Below are 23,748 nucleotides of genomic sequence, written 5' to 3'. Positions count from 1 at the left end.
AAATTTGTGAGAGTCAGGGACTCTGTAGTACCCTGTCTGGCTTGACTGGAGCAGGGGGTAAAGAATCAGGATTTAAACTGGATTCAGAGAACACAGCATCCACAATATCCAACACTGGCGGAATAGCAAGGGGCCTGTGCTGAGGCAATAAAAGAAAGTCTCTGAGCCTTTTCTTGGATTCTGAGTAATCCTGGCCCTCCCAATGGAAATGTTCCCTCATGGTATGTAAAGTTTCCCCAAACGAATAATCCTCAGGAGGAGAGGCTGAAGGAATTGATTCTTCAGCATTAGAGTTCTCATAGGGGGGTAAAGAGTATCCCTGGTCTGAAGAGGAATCAGAATATATGGAAACCTGGTCAGAGGAATCATAATCTGTATCCTGCCTAGGCCTTTTATCAGGAGGGGGATGGAAACCCCTGATCAGAGTAATTAAGTCTTCGGCCATTTTGAGCATCTGTTTTTTAGGCATGGAGGCCTGTCCAGGTGAATGCTGTAATTGCTTCTTTGTCTCTAATGGAGTTTTAGACTTGGCTGTAGTTTTAATGGTAAGTTATGAAGGTCTGAAAACACCCTCAGAAGCCGATGCCTGCTCAGCGGCTCCGGACCCATCTGAAGGGTTAGTCTCCGTAGGCCCAACACCTTGAGTACAGAGACCTAGGCACCTCCACGTGGGAGTCGGTAGCAGCCTGTGGCTCTGAGGTAGCGGGTGTCAGGGGCTGCGAAAGCACCTCACTGAGAACCGGCGACTGGCCTAGAAGAGACTTCATCAGTTTTGGACCTCGGATGCCTGTCCTTATCCTTGTTCTCTGCGTTTTTTGTGTATTCTGGTCATCGGTTGTTCCAATGGCATGGTATAATTAAATCTTCGGCCAAAGTAATGGCGAGCAAAATCAAACTGACGTTTAATAGTGCATTTGTTAAATCTAGCACAAAACCGACAACTAGTGACGTTGTGATCTGGGCCTAGGCATGGAATACAGTAAGAATGAAAATCCTTATGAGGTATTTGCTTCCCACAAGAAATACAATTATTAACTTTTACTGACATCGGTCTGAGGCAAGAAAAAGTTTCCCCAATGGGGTACTTAGCTTTATTAAAACTTCGGTTCTGAAAATCGAATTTGATATCTCAGGAGTTGTCTGACCGGCACTTGCGAACTGTTTTTGCTTCGGGCACCACGCGTCAAGAAAGAGTGAAGAAAATGGCGTTGGCTGCATCTAATATACCACTGACGCACTGACGTCAGGGAAGAAGCGACAGCAACTGATGCCAGACCAAGACTTTGGAACTCTGGCCGACTGTGGGACTGCCTGATGGCAGGATAACCCAAGTGTAATGACTGCAGCAGTGAAACACGATGAACATCTTGGAGTGAGAGTTTTGGGACATGGTTGGGGACCTAAAGCATGCTATGACCTGAATCGCTGTCTTACCTAGTGTTAGTCGTACCTGAAGTATCTCAGATGCATTATGCTGGGCTACTACTCTGGGGGGTCTGCATATCCTTTATGAATATGGAGACACCACCACCTTTGGAGCTTCAGTCCATGTTCTGGGGCCGAAAGGTGAGGAATGAGTTATAGCCTAGTAGTGCAGGGATGCTTTCTGCTGCTTTAAACCAGGTCTCTGTTGCAGCACAAATGTCGATGTTCTTCATTTTGAGGAATGCTTCGAGCAAGTGCATCTTGAGATTTAAACTTCTAGCATTGAGCAGCATGACCCTCAGATTGCATTTATTTATAGCTATAATGGTGGTAATTTGGTCTTTGGAACACTGCCTAAAAAAGGCACTATAAGGCAAGAGCCTTAGACATTATCCAGAAACCTAGGGGTGAAATATGCAGGCCATCTCTGGCAAAGCATCGAGGTCTGTCAGTCATGTCATCCCAAGCAGGCAGATACTGGATCCCCTTAGAATGACACCAGAAACTTAGCCAATTGTTGAAGTCAATCATTTTGTGCTTGTACTGTAGTATCATTCTGGGCAATGGTAGGATGCTGCTTAGGGCTAGGGTCATACCTGCCTGGGCCACATAATCCGAGAGCTACACCATGTCTCTTTTCATGTAGTCCAGGGAGGGTGTGTCTCAGGTCATTCACATCCACATGCACAGTGACAGAGTCATACTTGTACTTGTTGTACAGTGACCTGAGTGCGTGTGTTGTTTGTTGGATTCTGGCACCTGACAGACAGCTGACTGCTACCTTCCCCTTATTCAGCCTAATGAGTGGGACATCAGTGTGCCTCACTATCAAGTCACCTAAGATTAGTGTACTGGGCAAGCTTTAGGGGCTTAGGTTGAGGGGTACACTGTGTAGATGAGCTATGTGTCTTGTGGTATGTGCTGTGTTGTGGTGGTCGAGTGCATTTCTGCCTTGGAGGTCTCTGCTGTTTGGGTATATTTCTATTGACAGCCTCCGCGAAGGTGGGTGTGTGGTTTGTGTTTTTATGTGAGAGCTGTGATGGTGTGTGTTCTGGAGGGCTAGGTGTTGCATGTGTTGTAGTGCAGGTGTTGACCTTCTCCTCTTAACTAGCTATTCTGGTCTTGGCTTGAGAGTGCATGGCTTCCAGTTTGGACATATAAGTGCATCTCTCACAAGTCTGAGTGTTGGGAGGTAAGAGGAAAGGGTTGTCTGTGTACATGAGGCAGTTGCTACACTGCCTCAGAATACCCAAGTTCACCAGGTTAATAGGAGAAAGCTCAGGGAACTGACCTTCAGACATGCCAGGAGGGATGGTCATTAATACTACGTAATGGAGCGGTTTCCTTATATATTATTTTTACAGGAAAATGTCACTCAAAGTGTCTGAGACTGTACAGAGCACTGCCAAACACTTGAGGGCGAACTAATACATAGACTATGAAAATTTAAGGATGAAGTATTCAGGCAGATATTCTGAAGTTAGAAAGAAATCAAACAGTACTTACTGAAAAATAAAGAATTAGCTTGACAAGAATGATGAAAAGATGGGAGTCGCATGAATGGCTACTACTAATTCTGGTCTCAGCACAGCTTCACTCTGTTGGGATACAATACTCCTTTGCTTCTTCTCTCCCCAGAAGCAAAATGTTAGCACCAATCCCAAGAAGAGAAGCAGGCCACGGCCTGTTTGGTGATCCACAGCCTTGTCTCAGATGATGCAAGGGTCTGCAGGCTTGTAGCTTTTTTCTGGTAGATGCCTCGAATAGCAACCAGACCAATCAGGTACGTTAAGCACAGACACTCATTCGCCAACCAGAAAGAGTCAGGAATCAATGCACTCTGCTCCTACTCTCACCAGGATAAGAATACAAGTACAGATTCCAACCTGTCACTTATAAAGCAGTTATTAAGCTTTCTGGTGAACAGCAGTATCCAGGAAATAATGTAACTGCACTCCTTCTCTAACCAGGAGAAAACAGAAGCACTAATCCCAAGACGACTACTGAGAGGCAAAATGTGGGCTCTCCAATAACTGGTGGTCTTGCAATAGACGCTTAAAGGTAAGATGAAAAAAATGGTTTATCCTAAACACTGCAGTGTGTACTAGAGGAGTTAGATATGTAAGTAGGTAACTTAAGTTTTACCTGTCTAAAAAGTTAAGTTTCAGTGGAGAGTCACTATTTTTAAAACAGTAAGTTAGATTGAAAGGGGGTGGTCACTTTTGTATTCTGGTACTATGGAATACAGTAGGATGGCCAATACATTTAAATAGTTGAAGGGGAGTGATTTCATAAAATTATAATTTTGTGCTTACTCACAACAGCCAGTAAAAACAGATAATAAATGAGATTCATGGTCAAATAAACACAAGGAACAATCACTGGAAAGACAGTGGTGTTTAAGAACACAACAGTAACTGGGTAGGAAAAAATTCTATCTGACTCACAAGAGACAGAGTTGTATAGTTTCTTTTCAAGTTTTAACATGCAGTTAAAAGCAGAATACAAGTAAAACACAGCATAAAGAAAACAAATCACAGTATACAAAATAGAGAAAGGTAATAAAGCAATACAAAATACAACAAATAAAAAGCAAACTAACCTTTCCCCTCAGAGCAAACTGTAGCACAGTCTGCGTGAGCCTTTCCAGTAAAGCTCTGAAATGTTTTATTTTACCCCTTAAATAGAAGGTTTAGTTCCTAGCTCCACCCCCTTAGTTCACAGATGATTAATCTTAACTGACGTCTTCTATCTTATGTGTGAGTCTTTAATTGACCTGTTCTAATTTCTGCCTAACTCACAAGAGACGGAGCTGTGGTCTCCTTTCAAGTTTTAATATGCAGTTAAAAGCAGAATACAAATAAAACACAGTGTAAAAAAAACAAATCACAGTATACAAAACAGAAAAAGACAATAAAGTAATGCAAAATAGAACAAATAAAATGCAAACTAACCTTTCCCTCACAGCAAACTGTAGCAGAGTCTGGGTGAGCCTTTCCAGTAACATGGGAAGCAATGTTTTGACAAGAATGATGGTGAAGAAACATTACACCTCACAATCAATATTGTTTTGAGCAAATTATGCTAAAACTACTGCAGGACCCAGCAAACCACTCAGCATGGCTTTAGCCCTGGCAGGTCTGCTCTAACTTGGTTGAGTTTTATGACCAGGTGATTTTAGCATTTGACTCTACTACATTACTCAGTGTTGTTTTTATGGATTTAGCAAAGGTTTTCAACACACTTTCACATTAAAAATGGATTACTCGTATCCCCAAGTAGTAATCTACTAGATTAGTAACTGGATATCTGATCATATGCAATATTTTCTGTTAAAGGTCATCTTCTAAATACCTGTTCGAGCTTTCAGGTGTATCACTGGTGTCTGTGCACATTTTTGTTTTATTTGCTTTTTTTCATAGAGTCCAACTAATTATTGTTGGCAGACAAAGTATCCTGATGATTGCAAGGCTAGCTTTTTATTGGACTGTAATTTATGAATGGGAAACAGAAACTTTACCACAGGACTGCTCCCTGTATTACTAATGGATAGAGGCAGTTTCTAAATCCTTTATCCCATGCATGGGTTCCCTCAAATGATCTATGGCATAATCCCAGTTATTCTCATTAGGGGTAACATAGAATTATCGACCATGAGATGGGTAAAGCCAATCTTTAACCAAATGTAAAAGGTCATTTTGAGCATTAAAAAAGGGAAATTGGCTAGGCTTAAAGTTGCCTGCAAGGGCAGCTAGCCTAGTACTTGCCTATGAACCTATAATGGGGATTATTCATTGAGAACCAAATTCTTATAAATTACAACTTGGGCTTAAAAATTCAGCCCAAACTTTAATATCACCAAATGTGAAGTTACATACTTTAGAAGGCCTTCAATATTTTCATATGTCATGCCTTTGATGTCTTGTTGATAAGTGGCCTTTGATATCCTTTTAGTTAATATATCCGACTCTGCACCACATAATATGGTTTGTCTCATTTTCCAAAGAGTAGCCTCTTTATTAATGGAACTAATCCCCATGAGACATGTGAATATAAGGATTTAGGAATGACAATTGCTTTTGATTTTTCATTTACCAGTCACAAACACCACCAAAAATGTGCTTTGCATCTTATGGCATTCAGTTTTTAAGTCAAGTTTATAAAATGTACATTCAGCCTATTCTTGAATACAGTAGAATGCAACTTGCTTTCACAGGTACTGTTAAGAGGAAATTTACCAACAGAATATCCATTGTTACATATCTTACATATCCTGACAGATGTAAAACTCTGAAAACTGGACTTATTGCATTACAGATACACTAGGAGGAAGCTATTATTGCCCATAACATTTTCAGACATGACATCTTACAGACCACTTATACTATCTCTCTTCTAACTTTCAGGTACATAAGTATGACTTTATAAACTTCAATATATCTAACTGTAGTTTGACAATTAAAAGTAAATTCATAAAAACAGATTAATACCTAGCATATGGAAAAGAATACCAGTTGTAAGCAAGTCACCGAGTACTGCCTACTTTAAAATTAGTTTTGACTGTTGTATGGCTGATGAGGTACACAACGCATTGCTTAATGAGTCAGTCCTCCTTGATGGCCCTTGGACCCAACCACTGTGAAATAAACTGATGAGAAACTGAGGAGAATATTTCTAAAAGTGAAAAAGGATAATACTTTGTAAACTTTACTTAATTACCTCCCTGGTTCTGTAAGGCAAAAAGCAGCAATATGTTCTCCAGATGCTAGTTTCGGTAAATACTTGGCTTTCTGGTCTTCATTTCCAGCAATAAGTATACCCTACATGCAAAATGTATACAAAATAAACTCATTTAATGCAAAATGCTAAAGAAAAACAGATGCACATGAAAACAACGACCTTGGACCTCACATATCAAGCAGGTGTGGTAGAACTACAAATAAATACACATTTGGACTAGCATAAAGTGATAGAAACAAAGTTTAAGCAGCTATAGCTACTTTAAAAATAAACTAAATTCAACAGAGCTTCGCTTGATCCCTACAGCTATTACTTGCACAAAGAGCAGTGTTCCCAAATTGCACGTGTAAATTTATCAATACTTTTTTTATTTTATTTATTTTACATTTGTTGACCGGGATAGTCCGACTGGATACATGTCCATTTTCAGCGGAGGCCCGGGGAGAAAAGCTCCACAAGCTATGATACAATATAGTTACAAAAAAAGTGAATTAGTAATACAATATAAAAAATGGCAGAAAGGAGAAATAGGAAAATACAATATTACAAAATTACATACAATTTAGTTACTATAACCTAACAGTTTAATTAGGTTCTTAGTGCAATTATTACAGTAGTATTTCTGACTTCCATTTTCCTGACTCACACAGCTTAGTTATGCAATGCTTATCATAACTCCATGTTCTTGAGGCAAATCAATTCAGCAAGGCAATCTCCTGAAACATCTTTATCCATCCCATAAGATCTCCTACAAGACCTTTGAGATTAGACTGCTCTCAATGTTTATGTCTTCTTCTTGGAAGTCCTACCTTTTACTTGCAAGAAGACAAACACCTTCAAAAGGACACTCAGACCATTCCACCCATATCCTTTCCAAAACAGACAGGATAATACGTACAGTTGTGCAACACTTACCATAAATGTAGATGTTCGAGGAGATCACTGCTGTAGTACTGATTTATAAAATCTTCCTGCAAAGCAGAAGTCCACAACTGGACTGATTTCCAGAGCCTTTACATCATCCCTAGCCAATGGACAACTGGGTACTAATGTCTGGATATTGCGTTATAAGAATGTCATCCATCAGCACCATCTTCAGGTCTCTCTAAGCACTAAGCAGTGTTCAGCAGTGTGATGCCAGAGAACAGCAGAACCTCCTCAAATGACTGAGTTACTTGTTTATTACTACTAAGTGGGTGAGAAGATAATTAAATATCTATCTAGCAGAAGTCTCCTCTCCCTTGTACTCAGCAAAGGGGGAAGGAAAGGGTCAGCAGATAGAGAGGTTGGAGTGTGACCACTTGTACTGCAAAACTGATCTACTTGAAAATTTCCAATTATAGTAAGTGTGACATGACTGTATTATGTTCCTCGTAGACAATGTTTCAGTAATGATTCTTGGGAGGACTCCCAAAGCTACTGGAAGGGTGGAAGGAGATGCTGTTGGCCCTTAGGAAGTAAACTTTTGATGATGGCTGTCGAAAACCCTGCACTAGCCATTGAGTCAATGCTTGAATGGTAGTGTTTTGTAAACGTGTGCACTGAGTTCCATGTGGCAGCTTCTAGGATGGCTTGTTTAGAAACTCCTTAGAGGAAGGCAGTAGTAGCTGCCCTGTGCTTGGTGGAATGGACTTTGACATGACCAGGAAGAGGTTTTCCATGATAAGTGTTAACAGAACCTAATGCAACTGGCTATCTATTTGGATATGGTTTGTTTGTAAGTTTGACCTCTGTGAAAGCAACCAACAGTTGCTCTGCTCTATTTTTGGTGCTTTTGCCCTATTTTACTACCAGATTTGTCTGTGTACAGCCAGGGAATAAAGGATTTGTTTTGCTTTGTTCGGAGAGTTTGGAAAGAAAACTGGAAAGTGGACAGCCTGGTTCAGAGAATGTTTTAACATTACCTTAGGCACGAAAAATGGATTACTTCTAAGGGTTATCCTATCCGTGGGAAAGGTCCTTTGCACATAAGCACTTGAAGTGCAAGATAGCCTCCTTGCCGAAGTGATAGCAATTAGTGGGGTGGTCTTCCAAATGAGCATCTTTAACATGGCAAATGCTGCTGGTTCAAAAAGAAGCAGGGTTTTCTAGCAAATAATGGAGATCCCAGGAAGGATATGAACTTATTCTGGGTGGCCTCAAGTGAATGATCCCTTTTAGAAATAGTTTTAGATGGGGGTGAGAGTAAATGGGAGGAGACTGTGGTAGGCAAGCGGAGATGGCAAAAGCATGCACCTTAATGCTAGAATAAGAAAGGACCTGGCTGAACAAACTTGAAAGGTACTGCATGACTCAACTGAAGTCTGCCTGAGGAGAGCTGGTTCTCTTGCTGTGGAACCAGAAGGAGAATCTATTCCATTTTGTTAGGTATGACTTTCTGGTATGGGTTTCCTTGCTCCCTTTAAGGATGGTTACCACTTCAGTAGATTACATTTTTTCGTTTAAAACCCAATCCTCAAGGCTGTCAGTCTGTGTGGCTAGAGAGGCACAGTGTTGTCTTAGCCAGTATAGGGCGATGAGAAACATGCTTTGTCTGTCTGTCCTGACCTTCATCAGCACCCTGGAAATCTGGGGGAAGGGTGGAAAGGCATACAGAAACAGGTTGGCCGATTTGAATGAGAATGTGTCTAGTCTGCATGTCCCTGCCTGCTGGAGTCTGGAGCGGAATCTCTGAAGTGAAGTGTTCTGATTTGGTGGGATGCATAAAGATCTACTGATGAAATTCCCCACTATAAGGTTAAGTCCAGGAAAGTCTCCTTTTTCAGTATCCATTCATAGAGGTCCAGAAGGTCCCTGCTTAAGGGGTCTGCCAGGGTGCTGTTCTGTTCTGGAATGTAGGATGTGATAATAGTCAGTTTCAAGTCTTGTGCTAACATCCAAACCTTCATAGCAATACTGCACAAGGGGTAGGAAAGGGTGCCCCCTTGTTTATGTACCATAGGACTGTGGTGTTGTCTGTGAAAATCTGTAAAGTTCCTGGTGTTATGCTCTGTTTGAAAGATTTTCATTGCAAGGTAGACGGCTAACAACTCTTTTTGGTTGATATGTATCTTCCTCTGACATGGGGTCCAGATGCCCTGCACCTTCATGGTCCACAGGTAAGCCCCCATGTTATGTCTGAGCTGTCTGTAGTCATGGTCTTGTCTGCATCTGGCAGACAAAAAAAATTGCACCAGCATTCTGAAAAAAGAAGTTTTTCCACCAAAGCAACTCGTTTTTCAGGCAAGGAAGGAGAGGCAAGAGTGCTTCCAGGGGCTGACAGTGCTGTTCCCACAAGTTTTTTAGGAACCACTGTAACTTTGTTATGTGTAGCTTTACAAAGATGATCACAAGTCTGTAAGAAGTCATATACCACAAACACCTGAGAAACTCTCTTGCTGAGATCTGTTGCACTGGCAGCAAGCTGATGATGTAGTTTGTCAATTTATTTTATTTATTTATTTATTTATTTGCAGTTGGTTTACCAGGATAGTCCATTGGGCCAAAAAGAACCCGTTTTCAATGGAGTCCTGGGGAGAAAAGTTCCAGACAATGTAGGTTACAGTAGGTATTAAGCATATTTAAACATTGTTAATGTCACAGTAGGCAAAAATCAAATGCTAAGCAAAACAGTTACAATAAATTTAAGTTTAAAAGTAAAAAAGAAAACTGATGACAGATTATCTCAAATTATACATAAATTCAAATTCTACTAGAGTTATTTAATAAAGAGAGTTCAACATATGAGAGTGCAGAGTATTCTTATGTATTCATTAGTGATGAACAGTGAAATGGGAAATTATGGATAATGAGAGAGAGAAGTCAAGAACGTCAGCAGGAGTCCAGGAGATGGGTATTTAAGTAGGGTGGGAGCAAGAGCATTCCCACTGAGAAAGTAGAAGTGAATGGAGAGATTTTTTGAACATAAGATGGTTAGAGGTAGGACGGATAGATGAAGGTAGAGAGTTCCAGAGACGAGCTAACCCATGTGAGAGAAGGTATTTGCCAGGTGGACGGGTTGGTTTGTACACTTCAAGCAGATTTTGGTTGCTGAACCTTAATATTCTACCAGGTTTGTGCATTTAAGCACAGAAGAGAGTGAGGGACAGAGGGAGGGGTTGAAAATAAGTTTGTGAGCAAGGGATAGTTGTGTATAGGAGAGCTGATGGGGTAGTTCTAGCCATTTTAGTTGTTGGAGAGAGGAGCAATGGTGGGAGTAAGTCTTTTGGTTGGTAGCAAACTTGGCTATTTTATTGTAGCATGAGGTGAGTTGTTTTTTCAGGGAGATTTGTAGATTAGTTAGTAGTGGAGCACCATATAGAAGGGAGGGAATAAGAAAGGAAGTAGAGAGAGTGATTTTAGTGGTGGTTGTTAGGCAGTTTTTTTGTCTATAGAGCATCCCTAGCTTTTGATGTGTTTTTTTAATATTGAGTTGTATATGAGAGTTGAATTTTAGTTGGTTGTCAATTTGGAATCCAAGTAGTTTGGTCTCTGTCACTAGTTCCAGGGGAGTGTAATTTTCACTAGTAATTGAGAATTTAGAATTAATTATTTTTTTCCTATGGAAGGAAGGCTTTTTGCTGCACAGAGTCTAAGGGCTCTGAGAAAGAGAATTTGTCTGTGGAAGAGTTTGAAATTTGCAGTGGCATAGGGTGAGACCCAACATCTGGCATCAGTTCACTCTGATCTGTAAAGCATTTAGAGTCGGTTATGCAGATTTTCACTGGAGAGCCAAGTAGTTAGTGAAAACTGTTGGAGCAGTAGACAAACCAAATGGTAAAACACAGAATTGGTAGTGAAAGCTTGCTGCTATTAAGCACAGATACTTTTGGTGGTAGTGTGCAATAGGGACATGAAGGTAAACATCCTTTAAGTCTAAAGTAATCATGCATGCATTCTGGAAAATCAAGGGAGTAACGTTTGTAAGGTTAGTCATTTTGAATATTGGAACACAGGGGGAATCGGGTTAACCTTGACAGGTCCAAAATAGGCTTCCAGGTACCTCATTTTCTTGGGACTAGAAAAATCTCTTCCTTCATTCATAGGTTAAAAAATGTGTCTCCACTACCTAAACAAGTATCACACCAGTCTTTCCTAAGAGACTTCATTCACATAATGGATCCTTGCAGTGCCATTACTGCCTGTAAATGACTGATGTTCCGCTTTTTTTAACTTCATTATTTTGCCATCTATAATTGGCTTTGTCGCACCTCACCATGACGTACTTGTTCTTGTTACTGCTCCCTATTTTCCACCATTTATATATGCTGTGCAGTTATATTTTCTATATTTAGTTACTGGCAACATTTTCCATGTACAATCTATAATAGCCCCACTATACTTCCACCAGTATTATTTTTCATCATTCCTGATCTTAAATCTAAGACTTCTTTTTTTTACAAGTGTTCTTTCTGTTTTAACAATTCCTACCCATTCTTGCTCTTCACATTCAAACGTATACTCAACTCAGTGATCCCCTCTCTTTTAACTCACTACCTAATGCTTTGTTTTTTGTAGTAACATGAGTAATTGCGACTGGGTTCTTCTTGCTATACTTAGACTTACTCTGCTCCCCTAACCTCATACCTCCAAAGTTCCTCTCACTCACCATATTAACCAGTTAAAACAATCTTTGTACCATACATCACCCACCTCCCTCACACACACTACATCTCTCACTACACATACCATAATCTCTTCTTTCACTTTTTAATACTTACCTCCCACCATACTACCACCTTCTTAGTACAACTAGATTGCCAATATCTTGGCTTAAAAGCCATAAGACAAATACTATGTCCTTACCACAACTTACATTCATATTCATTATTTTCCTTGCTACCCCTTTTTATCCTTCAACAAACATACCATCATACATCAACTATTAATATCCATATCAATTCTATAACATCCAATATGGCTATCCCTGACCACATAAAAAGTTTCTCAAAAATATCACCGTCTAGTTCATAATTCTACATTAATCTCTCCTAAAATCAAAGTTGTACAATACAATTTCAAACGTGTTAAATGTGAACTTTATTTAATAAAATCTGCTCTTATACTCTTAACTACTTCCCACCTATTTTCACTCATCTCCCTCTTTTGTGATGTGCACCCTAACCCAGGGCCTTCCCCTACCCCAGTGAACTTATTCAAAAGAAAACATTTGAAATTCATTACCCCCAATTTTCACAGCATCTGTAATAAAATCTCAGACTCCTATGCCTGGATGACATTACATACTCGAGATTTCTTAGCTACCACAGAAACCTGGCTAAAACCTAACAAAAAAAGACATCAAATTGCTTCCCCCAGGCTGTAACATAATCAGACTAGACAGACTGAACAAAAAATCTGGCAGAGTTGCATTACTTTACTCTTCATCTTACATTTACAACTTACTCAGGTCCCATCACCAAATTTGATAATACAAAACTACTCATTACCACCCTGAAAATGAACAATTCTAAAAAAACTATGTATAGTTGCCATTTACATCCCCCCAGAACCGAAGATCCCCACACTTGAATATTTCCTGTGTTGGATTACAACAAACATCTCCTATGAAATTATTATTCTTGGTGATGCTAACATAAATTGGCCAACTATTACATAAATTTCTCCTACTACCTCTATAAACCTCTTCAAATTTTTCACAACTCACACCATCCCCTACAAGACATAACAGAAAATTACAACCAAGGATCCATATTGAATTGGATCCTAATGTCCTACTCAAGTAAGTTTACACAAATATCTACCCTACCCAACACACTAAGCAATCACCTATCCTACTACACCATCAGAGTATCTAAACATACTCCTAAAAAACATCAATAAGACAATCAGTTACATAATGACATTTAATCTAGAGTCCTTTCTATATATATTAAAATCTGCTAACTAGACTACCCTAAAAACTCATGAAACTGTAAATCACTTTAAAACTACATTCTTAAGCATACTTAACAGCTTGGCTCCTACTTGGACTAAAAAAACTAAAATCAATCATACCCCATGGCTATCATGTTCTACCAAACAATTAATGTCCCTCAGAAATAAAGCATGGAACATACGGCTAAAATATAAAACCCAAGACAATTTAACATATTATAGACAACTCCGAAATAAAGTCAAAAACGTACTGTTAGTGATGAAAAGCAATCTAACCGCTCTCACAACCCCAAAAATTCTGGTTATCAATCAATTCACTTCTTAAACCAGGCACAAAACAGAACCCTAGTCCTTACCCAGATAAATCTACTTTTCAAATTGCCACGGTCCTTAACTTTGTTTATCGACAGTATTTCTAACCTAGTGCTAAACAATATGTATCCCTTATCTTCACTAAACCAATCCTTTGCTAACATCTTTGCTAAGTACGGATAGTACTGATGCTACTCAATGCCCTATTGCTACTATTCCTACCTTTATACTTCATCCAGTCGCTATCAACCTTATAAAACCCTTCTACTTAAGCTCAAACCTGGTTCTAATTTTACAGCTAATCTTCCTGCTGCATACCTCAGGATTGCTGCTGAGGCCATATCCTATCAAGTCAGCACTCTTATAAATAGGTCAGTCAGAGAATTAAGAAGTTATGTACTCACCATAACATTCCATGTTTGTTGTCCATCTCGCCTACATTCTTGCTGATTGGGTTCGGAGCCGATCCTCGGCTCCAGCTCGGCTGAATACTAAAGCTCAAGAGCTTCCACCGGCTTGAGACTGACTCCTATCCCATGATGCTCTGGGTTACATCGCCAGATCTTGTTTGCAAGCGAAAATAGACAGACTAATCATACAGTGACATACCAAATGTTTTTTTCGGAAGGCCACATCAACTTTGTAATGTGTAATAAAGGTATGAGGTCTTGCCCATGTAGCTGCTGCACAAACAGAATCCATGGGGAGCCTAGCTTGGAAAGCAGAGGATGAAGCAACTGCTCTGGTGGAATGGCCTTTTACCTTGCCTGGAAGTTGTCTGTTATTCTTACTATAAGAAAAAGATATGCAATCTCTAAGCCATTTTGACAAGGTTACTTTGGAAACTGGTAATCCTTTCCTTTTGACTGAAAAGGATACAAAAATTTGATCAGACTTTCTAAAAGGTTTGGTCCTATGTAAATAGAAGCACAATTGTCTGTGTACATCTAACTGATGTAGTGTATATTCTGCCTTGTCAAAATAATTTGGAAAGAATACAGGCAATTCAATTGATTGATTTAGATTGTTTTCTGAACAGATTTTGGGTAGCAATGAGGGATTAGTTTTTAATGACACCCTGTCTTTATGAAAAATTATATAAGAAGGGCAAACTGATAGAGTTTGTACTTCCGACGCCCATCTGGCAGAAGTAATGGCTACCAAGAAGAGTGTTTTCCATGCCAGTAATTTTAAATCACAAGATGATGTGGGTTCAAATGGAGGCAAAACCAAGGCAGCAAGCACAAAATTAAGATCCTAAGGAGCTGGAGGTTCTCTGATTCGGGGTCTGACCAAGAAAATACCCTTGAGGAAAGCCTTCCATAACCTGCCAGACATTACAGGTATTCCCATCTCTACGATATGAAAATTAGAAATTGCTGCCAGCTGGACTCTGATAGTAGCAGTTGCTGCACCTCAATGAAAAAGTTTGGAGATGAAATCTAGAACTGCAGGAAAAGGGGCTGTAAAAGGTTCTATATTCTGTTTAACAGCCCAGCAAGAAAATCTTTTCCATTTACTAGCATATGTCTTTCTCGTAGACAGTTTGTGTGAAGAAACTATGATATGTTTCACTGCAGGGGAAAATTGTAACACCTAGCTAATCATGGAAATGGAGCAGCCATGCTGTCAACTTGAAGGTCTGGATGGAAGGATGGAACAGTCCTGATGGGTTGGTTAACAGATCTAGAACTGGGTCCAGGATCCACGATTCCTCCAGCAAATGAGTCCAAAGAAAGGGGGACCACACTTGACGAGGCCAGTAAGGGGCAATGAGAATCACAGTGCTTTTCAATGTATTGGCTTTCTGTAATACTTTGGGAATTAGGGAAAATTGAGGAAAGACATAGAGAAGTTCCAGGGGCCAATCGTGAACTAGTGCATCCCTTGGTGACTTCCACAGAGGGGGAATTAGGCTAAAGTAGCTGCTGTATTTGGCATTCATGGACAAGGCAAAGAGGTTGCAGCAAGGCTGGCCCCATTTCCGGAAGATCTTTTCTGCAATTTCTAATTTTAGGGGCCACTCATGAGGCAACAGAATAGCTCTGCTGAGTTTGTCTGCTATCACACTGGATTTCCCCGGGATGTGCACTGCCATCAGAAAATGCTGAGAAGCAACTGCACATTGCCATACTCGTTGTGCCTCTCGACATAGGTGATACGAATCGGTTCCTCCTTGCTTGTTTATATACCATACCACTGACATATTGTCTGTTTGGATTGCAACTGTTCCCATTGGAAGAGAGTCCTGAAATGCCAGCAACACATACAGCACCACTCTCATCCCTAGAACATTTATGTGCAAATGGCTGTCGTGTTCTTGCCATAGGCCTTGGACTGTCATTCCCAGATAATGCCCCCCCCCCCCGATCTGGGAAGCATCCATGGTCAAAACTGCAGTTGGCTCGGGAAAAACAAAGGGATGGCCTAAATACAACTGTTTTGTCTGTTATCACCAGATCAGAACTTTCTTGCATGAGTCCGTAATTATTAACTGGTGTGAAAGCGGTAGATCTTGCATAGACCACTGGGTAAAAAGAAGCCATTGAAGAACTTGCATGTGTAGCTGTGCTAGGGGGACTAGAAGAATTGCAGCTTTCATCGTACCTAGAATCTGCAACACATCCCTGATTTGAACCCTTCTTTTCAATATCAATATTTTGACTTGTCAATGAATGGATTGAATTCTGTCGGGGGTACGCTTTGCCACCATGTTTTTTTAATCTAGATTTGCACTCAAGAAAGAAATATGTTGAGACGGCAACAAGGCAAATTTTTTTAAGTTTACTGTAATGCCTAGCCTAGTGCAGAGCAGCATAGTTTCATCCCTGGTCTGTAGAAGTAGATGCTTGGTGGAGCCGGTCAGGAGCCAGTCATCTAGGTATGGAAACACACGGAATCCCTGATGTCTCAAGTGAGCTGTGACCACTGCCATGCATTTAGTGAATACCCTGGGGGCTGTAGTGAGACCTAAGGGCAGGGCTCGAAACTGGTAATGACTGGCTAACAGCCAAAAGCGTATAAACCTCCTAGACCTCTTGTCCATTTTTATGTGGTAATACGCGTCCTGGAGATCTATTGAGCACATCCAATCATATTTCCCTATAAAGGGAAATATTGACTGCAGTGTCACCATCCAGAGCTTTGATTTCTTGACAGATTTGTTTAGTTTGCCGAGATCCAGAATGGGTCTCCAGTCTCCTGTCATTTTTGGAACTAAAAAGAACCTTGAGTATGTTCCGGATCCAATTTGGTCTGTAGGGACTTCTTGGATGACTCCTCCCTAGCAACATGACAATTTCTTGTGTTGCATAGTTCCTCTGACCGGGTGGAAGGTCTGGTAAGGACTTCATTATGGGAGGGGAGGTGGAAAAGAGAATGTAATAACCTCTGGATAGGATTGTTTGTACCCATTTGTCTTGCGAAATTTCTCATCAGGCGTTTGGGTACATTGACAAGCATCCTCTGACTGCCTCCAGAGAAGAGCAGGTGGGCCTCCTTTCAGGAGCACTAGAAGGGCCCACTACAGAAAGTATCCCTGTCGCCCTGGTTCTGCAGACCCCCTGTGCCGTAAGGATGGCATCTTCCATTATTACCTTCCCCTCTGCCTTTGGGGGAGGTGTCACCACGACTGTCAGAAAAACCTTTTTGGGACTTGCAGAACCTTATCTTCCCAGCTTTCTGATCTTTGGGATAAGGTCTAAACGGGGTGGAAAAAACAGACTCTGATGGCAGACAAGGGTTTTCCTTCCTGCTCGCACCTGGTCAAGGTCTCTCTCACCTTTGGTCCAAAAAGGGCTGAACCATCAAAGGGGGGCGTTGGTGAAGGAAGATTTGAAGGGTTCGGCAAAGTTGCATCCAGGAATGTATCTACAGAGAAATTCCTGCAGCTGCTACCTTGCTCGCTCCATCGGCTGCATATGAAATCAGCTGCATGGAGGAGTTTACTGTGGAATTGAGGGTGGAGAGCTGTGAGGTAACTTTGTCAGCAGACCGTGAAGCTACAGCTCCCTGAATGGTCTCGCCTAGCTCCTTGAGGAGATCCCTTTGCAGTCTTGTGAAGTGAATTAGATAGTTCAGCGAACGTAGGGTAAATGCCACTGAAGAGAAGGCACGTTTTTCCATATCTGTCCATAGTCCGCAAATCTTTGTTACTAGGATGAACAGATGAGGAAGTCTCAAATAACTCCTCTGTAGTGGCCGCCGCCAACACCATTGCAGCTACAGGAACTCCTTTTGTCAAGAATTCTTTATCAACAGGGGCTGTGATGAATTTGTTGGGCCTCCTCGGAACAGGCTCCACCGTATCTAGGGAAGTCCATGCCTTAAAAAAATTACTGACAATAGCTAGTCATACGGGGGAGTCACCCAAGAGGTGGAAGAGTGAGACCCAAAAGCCTCCAGGTATACCAATTCATCCACTGAAGGTTTGGTGGTTTGCCAGTCACCTCTCTGTTTCTGGATCTCAAAGAGACATCCTCAGAGGGGGACCATGGGGACGCTTCTGATTCATCCAAATCGGTATCAGAAGTGACAGACTCAGGGGAGTCTATGTGCTTCCTCTTGCACAGTCTCTTCCGTGGGACTTCCTCAAAAGGATATACTGGTGAAGTTTTGGAAGAGACAATGCCACCTGCAGGGGCCTCTTGAGACTCTGGGTCTCTCAGCTTAGGGGGAGGAGGTGGAGTGGAGATCAACACTGACACCTGGGAGGGATGAGAAACTGGGCCCGAGAGCGGAGCCGTCTGTGCAGACAGCCTTTCTCCATCAGTTCAAAAGCCCCCTTGCCCTGCTCCGAAGAGAGAGAAGGCTGGCTCCAAGGCAGAACGGGTGGCTCTGAAACTGTGGTAGGAGTCGAGCTCAACCTAGCCGAGGTGCCAAGTGTTAGAGTCAACACCCCCCCCAGTCCCGACTGGCGAGCATCAGCTCCTGGACTCCTCAACATCAGACGGGAGTCAGAGCAGATGTTGGAACCAAAGATTCCAAAAGGGGTCTCAGTGCCGACAGTTCCACTACTATCGGATCCAAGCTCTCTGGCTCAGAAGACTCTAGGGTGATTGGAGGAGGAATCGATGTAGAAGGCGTCGGATGGAATGGCTCCAATTCCTTTGGGTCCAAAGATGACAAATGTTTTGCCAGGGCTGGTGTTCGAAGTAATCTCTTCACCACCCGCTCTACATCCTCATCAGACAAACTCCTGGAAGAACGGGTGGACAAAGAAGGAGATCTGCCCCTTTCCAGAATAGGCAATCTCAGAGTTGGAGAGATCGGCTCCAGTATAGGAGACCGTTTCCTGCTTGATACCTCTGTTGGCTCTGTGAACACTTTTGGAGCAGAGGATGATGATTCAGGTCTATTGGAGCAGAGAGCCCTTGGTTCCGATGCTGTCATTTTCTTAGGTGGCTCTAAAACTGGAGCCATTGTAGCAGTTTTCTTTGTTGATTTCTGAATGGATCGAAGTAGGGGAAGAAGATATGGAGCTCTGAGTGGTATCTAAAGCTTCTTGAAAAGGCCCCGTCAACAAACCCCTTGCCATCAATTTATTTTTGCGTTCATGGAGCACCCTGACAAATGGTGCAGGGGTCCTGTAAATGGATGGCACCGAGGCAGTACACGCGACTCTTGTGACCATCTGTAAGGGACATCTTTTGGGTGCATTGATTGCACTTTTTGAACCCAGACTGCTTGTGTTCTTTGTCCTTAGACATGGTGCTAAGGAAATGAACACTAATTATCACCTGAAAAAAACAGCAAAAATAATTAGGCTAACAGTACAAACTAGAGAACACACCAACTACCAATAGACAGCACAGTAAATCAGAAAGGAAACTTTTTTTTTTTAAATTTATGACAAGAATCCTCTAACTTAAACGGATTATTGAAAACAACCACAGAAGACGACACACAGAAATGGAGAGCATCCCTCTAACTTAAAGGGGCCGCTGAGAGCCCACTAAGTTAAACGGGTCTCACAGTGGGAACGGATTACAACACTAAGAAATAGGGGTTTAACTAACACACAGAAGACGAAAACTAAGGAAATAGAAAAATAGTACAAATAATGGCAATATTGAAAAAACAATCCAATACTAAGCCAATGAGCCAGCAGAATACTTCTCGATTGCTTGAGTGGCAAACGAGATCTGGGGATGTAAACCAGAGCATCGTAGGATGGGGTCAGCTACGAGCCAGTGGAAGCTCTCGAGCTTTAATATTCGGCCAAGTCAGAGCAGAGGATCGGCTCCGAACCCAACCAGCAAGAATTACGGCGAGACAGGAAAACATAAGATCATATGTTCCAAGCATCTTGTAAAGTCCTTCATTATCCCACTACACAAAGGATGTAACTCGTCAGTTCTATCGCCCCATTGCTATTTTATTTTCTTTGTCTAAAATAGTGAAAAAATGTATCCATAAGCAGCTCATTAATTATCTTCACAGGATCATACGATATTACTAGGCTATCGACCCGGAGATCATTTTAAGCCTAGCCGTTTCATCCCAATCTAATAGTAAAGAAATGTTAGTCAATACCCAAGATTGCATTTAGTGATAACTGCCCATGTCCAGGAGGGTTGTGGGCTCTATCGCTGGTAAGAATTTATGATGCTTCATCCACTCGTCCAGGTTCCTCTTGAATACTGTCATACAACTGCCCTGTTTCACATAAATTGGTAACCTTTTCCAAAGATGCGGCAATCGCTGGGAGATAAATCTGTCCCTCCAGCATGTCCTACTTAGGTTGCAGCCATACTTATGTCCCTGGAATGGGTAGCCCTAGTCCCATTTGATTTATGAATATTCAGACAGTTCATTAGGTCTGGGTCTTGGATTGCTCTGTAGGCCAGGCATAAGTATCCCTTAAGTTGTCTATACGATACAGAGTATAATGAGATGGACTTTAGTCCATCAGTGTAAGGCACATGCTAGACACCCTTGATCTTCTTTGATAGAAACTTCTAAGGTCTCTCTAATTGCTACAGGAGCTTAGTACGGTACATGGCAAATGGGGCTTTACACTCAATTATGGGCCAGAAAAGTGCCGAATATAGGGAGGTTATAACTTCTTTTGCTCTCGAGGTGATGTCTTTACAAATCAAGTGTGCTATGTAGAAAGCTTTGCTTACTACAAAAGACACATGGTGGTTGAAGATAAGGTCGCAGTCAACTTGTGTTCCCATGTCTCTTCTCACTTCAGGGGTACTTAGGGTACTGTTGTTGATTTGATGGTGTAAGGGGACATTGTTTGTGCCAAAGGGAATGATAATGCATTTCTTTGCATTCAGTTTGAGACTGTGATTAATAGATCAGTCATTAGCGTGCATGAGACCCTCCTGCGTAGGTGACATCATCTGGGGATTCAATGACTGCACCTAGTTTGCAGTCGTCTGCAAACTTGGCCAGCCACAACCCCTTAGTTTTCAGCTTAACTTCTGAGAAGTATATACCAGAAAGAGTAGGGGTCCAGCTCTGATGCCTGTGCCTCCCCCACTGGTAACAGGTCAGCTGGTATGTGCAGTCACCCAGTTTGATAGTGTATGTCCAGTTTGTGAGCCAGCTGGCAACCCATCTTACAACAAATGGGTTTACATTCAGTCTGCTAAGTTCATTAGTAATGCCTGAATATGGGATTGTGTTGAAAGCCTTTGCCAAGTTGAGGTATGCAGTATGCACAGATTTGACCTCGTCCATGGTCTTGGTCACATTTTCAACAAAATCCACCAGATTTAACAGGCAGGATCTCCCCTTCACGAAGCCGAACTGGGTAGAATCTAGGGTTTGGAGGTCACCTATGTCTTTATTTAGGAGGTCCATAATGATACGTTCCATGGCCTTACAGAGGAGGCTGGTCAGGCTTATCGGTCTGCAATTCCCTGGGTCTGTTGTTATGCCACCTTTGTGAAGGAGAATAACTGTTGTTTTCCATTCTGCAGGAACAAAGCCTGTGGTTAGACTACGACTTGAAAAAGGTACTTAGTGGTGATGCGAGTTCATGTTTTTGTCTGTTTAGAAGAGAGTCTGGGATGTCATCTGGTCCCATACTGGCTGTGTGTTTTTACCTTGGACAAGGCTTTGAGGACCTGCTCTTCAGATATGTAGGAAGGAGGGGGAGGGGGTTTGGGGGAAGGTTTGTTTTAAGTTAGGAGTGGAAAAGGGAGTGAAATTTTCACAAACCTACCCACTAGCAGGTTTGCTATCTCTCTCGAGTCAGTTTGTGTGATACCGTTGGCCACTAGTTCTGCACATGCTTTGGTTTTACCCTTTAGGTTACGTATGCAGCTGTAAAAGGCCTCATGGTTATCCTTGGCTGTACTTGCCAAGTTTCTCTCAAAGGAGTCCTTGGTGGATTTGAGAAGTTGTCTTATTTGCCTGTTGAGGCTAAGGAGGGTGCTTTTCCATTGTTGAGGCCTTGCCTTTGTTTTTTGGACAGCAACTTTGGGGCTCTGGCTTTGATTCTTTCTGGTACGGCTAAGTTTATAAACTTATGCAAGTGACTGTACAGGGCTTTAATGTAAGCTTCAGTGACGTTATCACTTCAAGTTTGGGGTGGGGCTTGGAATGCATTTATACCTTCACCTAAGATGGTATAGCTTGCCTTAGTGAAGTTTTTTAGTCTGATTTCACCTTTTGTGAGTTCTTGTGTTAGAGCCAGCTTGAAGGTGACTGATTTGTAGTCAATTTTAACTAATGAGGATCCGACAGTTGCGCAGTCCATCTGTTTGACATGCTGGTGAAGACCAGATCCAGACTGTTTGTTCGCCTTGTCGGGGTATGGACAATTTGTTCCATGGCATTTGAATTGACAAAGTCAAGGAACTTTTGCTCTAGCAAGTAAGGGCTAGCACAGGATTCCCAGTTGATGGTGGGATAATTGAAATCCCCCATAGCCAGCATGTTCTGTAAAATTTGAATGGTCTCCAGTTTGGTCAAGCAGGCTTCATGGGTATCATGACCCATGAAGTAGGATCTATAACTGGCTATGTCTTGAATGGGTGCCTTACCCACTGTAACATGGAGCTGGAGTAACTCCAAGGAGTTGTCTAGTCTAACTAGAAAGGAGGTGAATTTATCTCTAATATATAGCTGTTGCACACTGGATATTTTTTTCTTTGTTTTTTGGGTGCTTTACACTACTGTTTTTTTATCTCTAATATATACTGACACCGCCTCCTTTGGTTTTCACATGCTCATTTCGTGGTCTGTGCAGAAAGCATTGTAGCCTTGCAAGGCCAGTGTACTCTCAGAGGCCTTGAACCAGGTTTATGTGACTGCACAGACATCTACATCTAATGGTGATAGAAGTGCTTCCACGGAGTGCAGTTTCTGGTGGTTTAATCTCCTAGCATTTAGCAGCATGGCCTTTATTTTGCTATGATTGGATAATTACATGTCGGTAATCTTTTTGAGACTTTGCCTAAAAAGGCACTATGGCGGAGGCAAGAGCCTTCGTCAGCAGCCAAAAACCTAGAGGTGCCAAGTGCAAACCATCTCTGGCAAAGCAACGAGGTTGGTCAACAATGGCTTCCCAGGCTGACAGGAACTAGATCCCCTTTGAATGACACCAAAACTGAGCCAACTATTGAAATCAATCATTTTTTTGTTTATATTGTGGCATCGTTCTAAGTGAGGTTAGTATGCTGCTCAAGACTAGGGGCATATCTGCCTGAGACATACTCAGACAACTCAACCATGTGTCCCTCTTCATATATTCCAGTGAGGTATATCTCATTTCAGGTCATTCACACCAGCATGAACTATGACAGAGTCATAATGGTACTTGTTGCTGAGAGACAAGAGTGCATGTGTGATCTGATGAATCCTGGAGCCAGACAGGCAGCTGACCTTGACTTTCTCCTTGTCCAACCTGGCGAGTGGGACATCTATGTGTCTCACTACTGAGTCTCCAATGACAAGAAAATTTGTTTTTATTTTTTTAGTGGGTGAGAGACTGGTGTTGCTATGTGTCATGGATGCTGTGTGGACTGTGTTAGTTGCAGCACTCTTGTGTTTTGGTAAGTTTTTTGAAAGAACCTCCGCGTATGTGGATTTATGTGTCTGATGTGTACTATGTGTATGAGTAGTGGTAGTATTAGTATATGTAGTTGTGGGTGAGTTGACAACCTTCTCTGTGTTACAGTTTTGAGTGAGACAGAGCACAGATTCCAGATTCTTGGTGTAAATGCATTTCAAGTACTCTGTACTAGAGTGTTTGTTATCAGTAGAGGGTCGTCTGTATACATGAGGCAATTGCTACACTGCCTCAAGAGACCCAAGATAAGGTTGGCAGGAAAAACAAGGGTATTCCAACTATCCATAATGTTAGTTGAAGACTGCTGTCTCTACGGGTGTCTGTTCTGAACTGGTCATGGAGGAGCTCCATAACAAACCACTTTC

The 23,748-nt window shown here is 41.7% G+C and overlaps 1 protein-coding gene across 3 annotated transcripts in view; it reads right to left on the bottom strand.

Annotated features, from left to right (window-relative positions):
- The window catches only part of ACAD9 (acyl-CoA dehydrogenase family member 9), a 1,114,604-nt gene that overhangs the window by 812,256 nt on the left and 278,600 nt on the right, over window positions 1-23,748 (bottom strand). For all 3 annotated transcript variants that reach the window (XM_044078083.1, XM_044078081.1, XM_044078082.1), the window contains exon 5: window positions 6,145-6,245. In XM_044078083.1, the coding sequence (XP_043934018.1) occupies window positions 6,145-6,245 (101 nt within the window). The remainder of the gene's footprint in view (window positions 1-6,144; window positions 6,246-23,748) is intronic.

The sequence above is a fragment of the Protopterus annectens genome, chromosome 7.part0 (assembly GCF_019279795.1).
Source record: "Protopterus annectens isolate FY-2018-M chromosome 7.part0, PAN1.0, whole genome shotgun sequence".
Classification (NCBI taxonomy): Eukaryota; Metazoa; Chordata; order Ceratodontiformes; family Protopteridae; genus Protopterus; species Protopterus annectens.
This window is presented reverse-complemented; position numbering and strand designations above follow the sequence as displayed.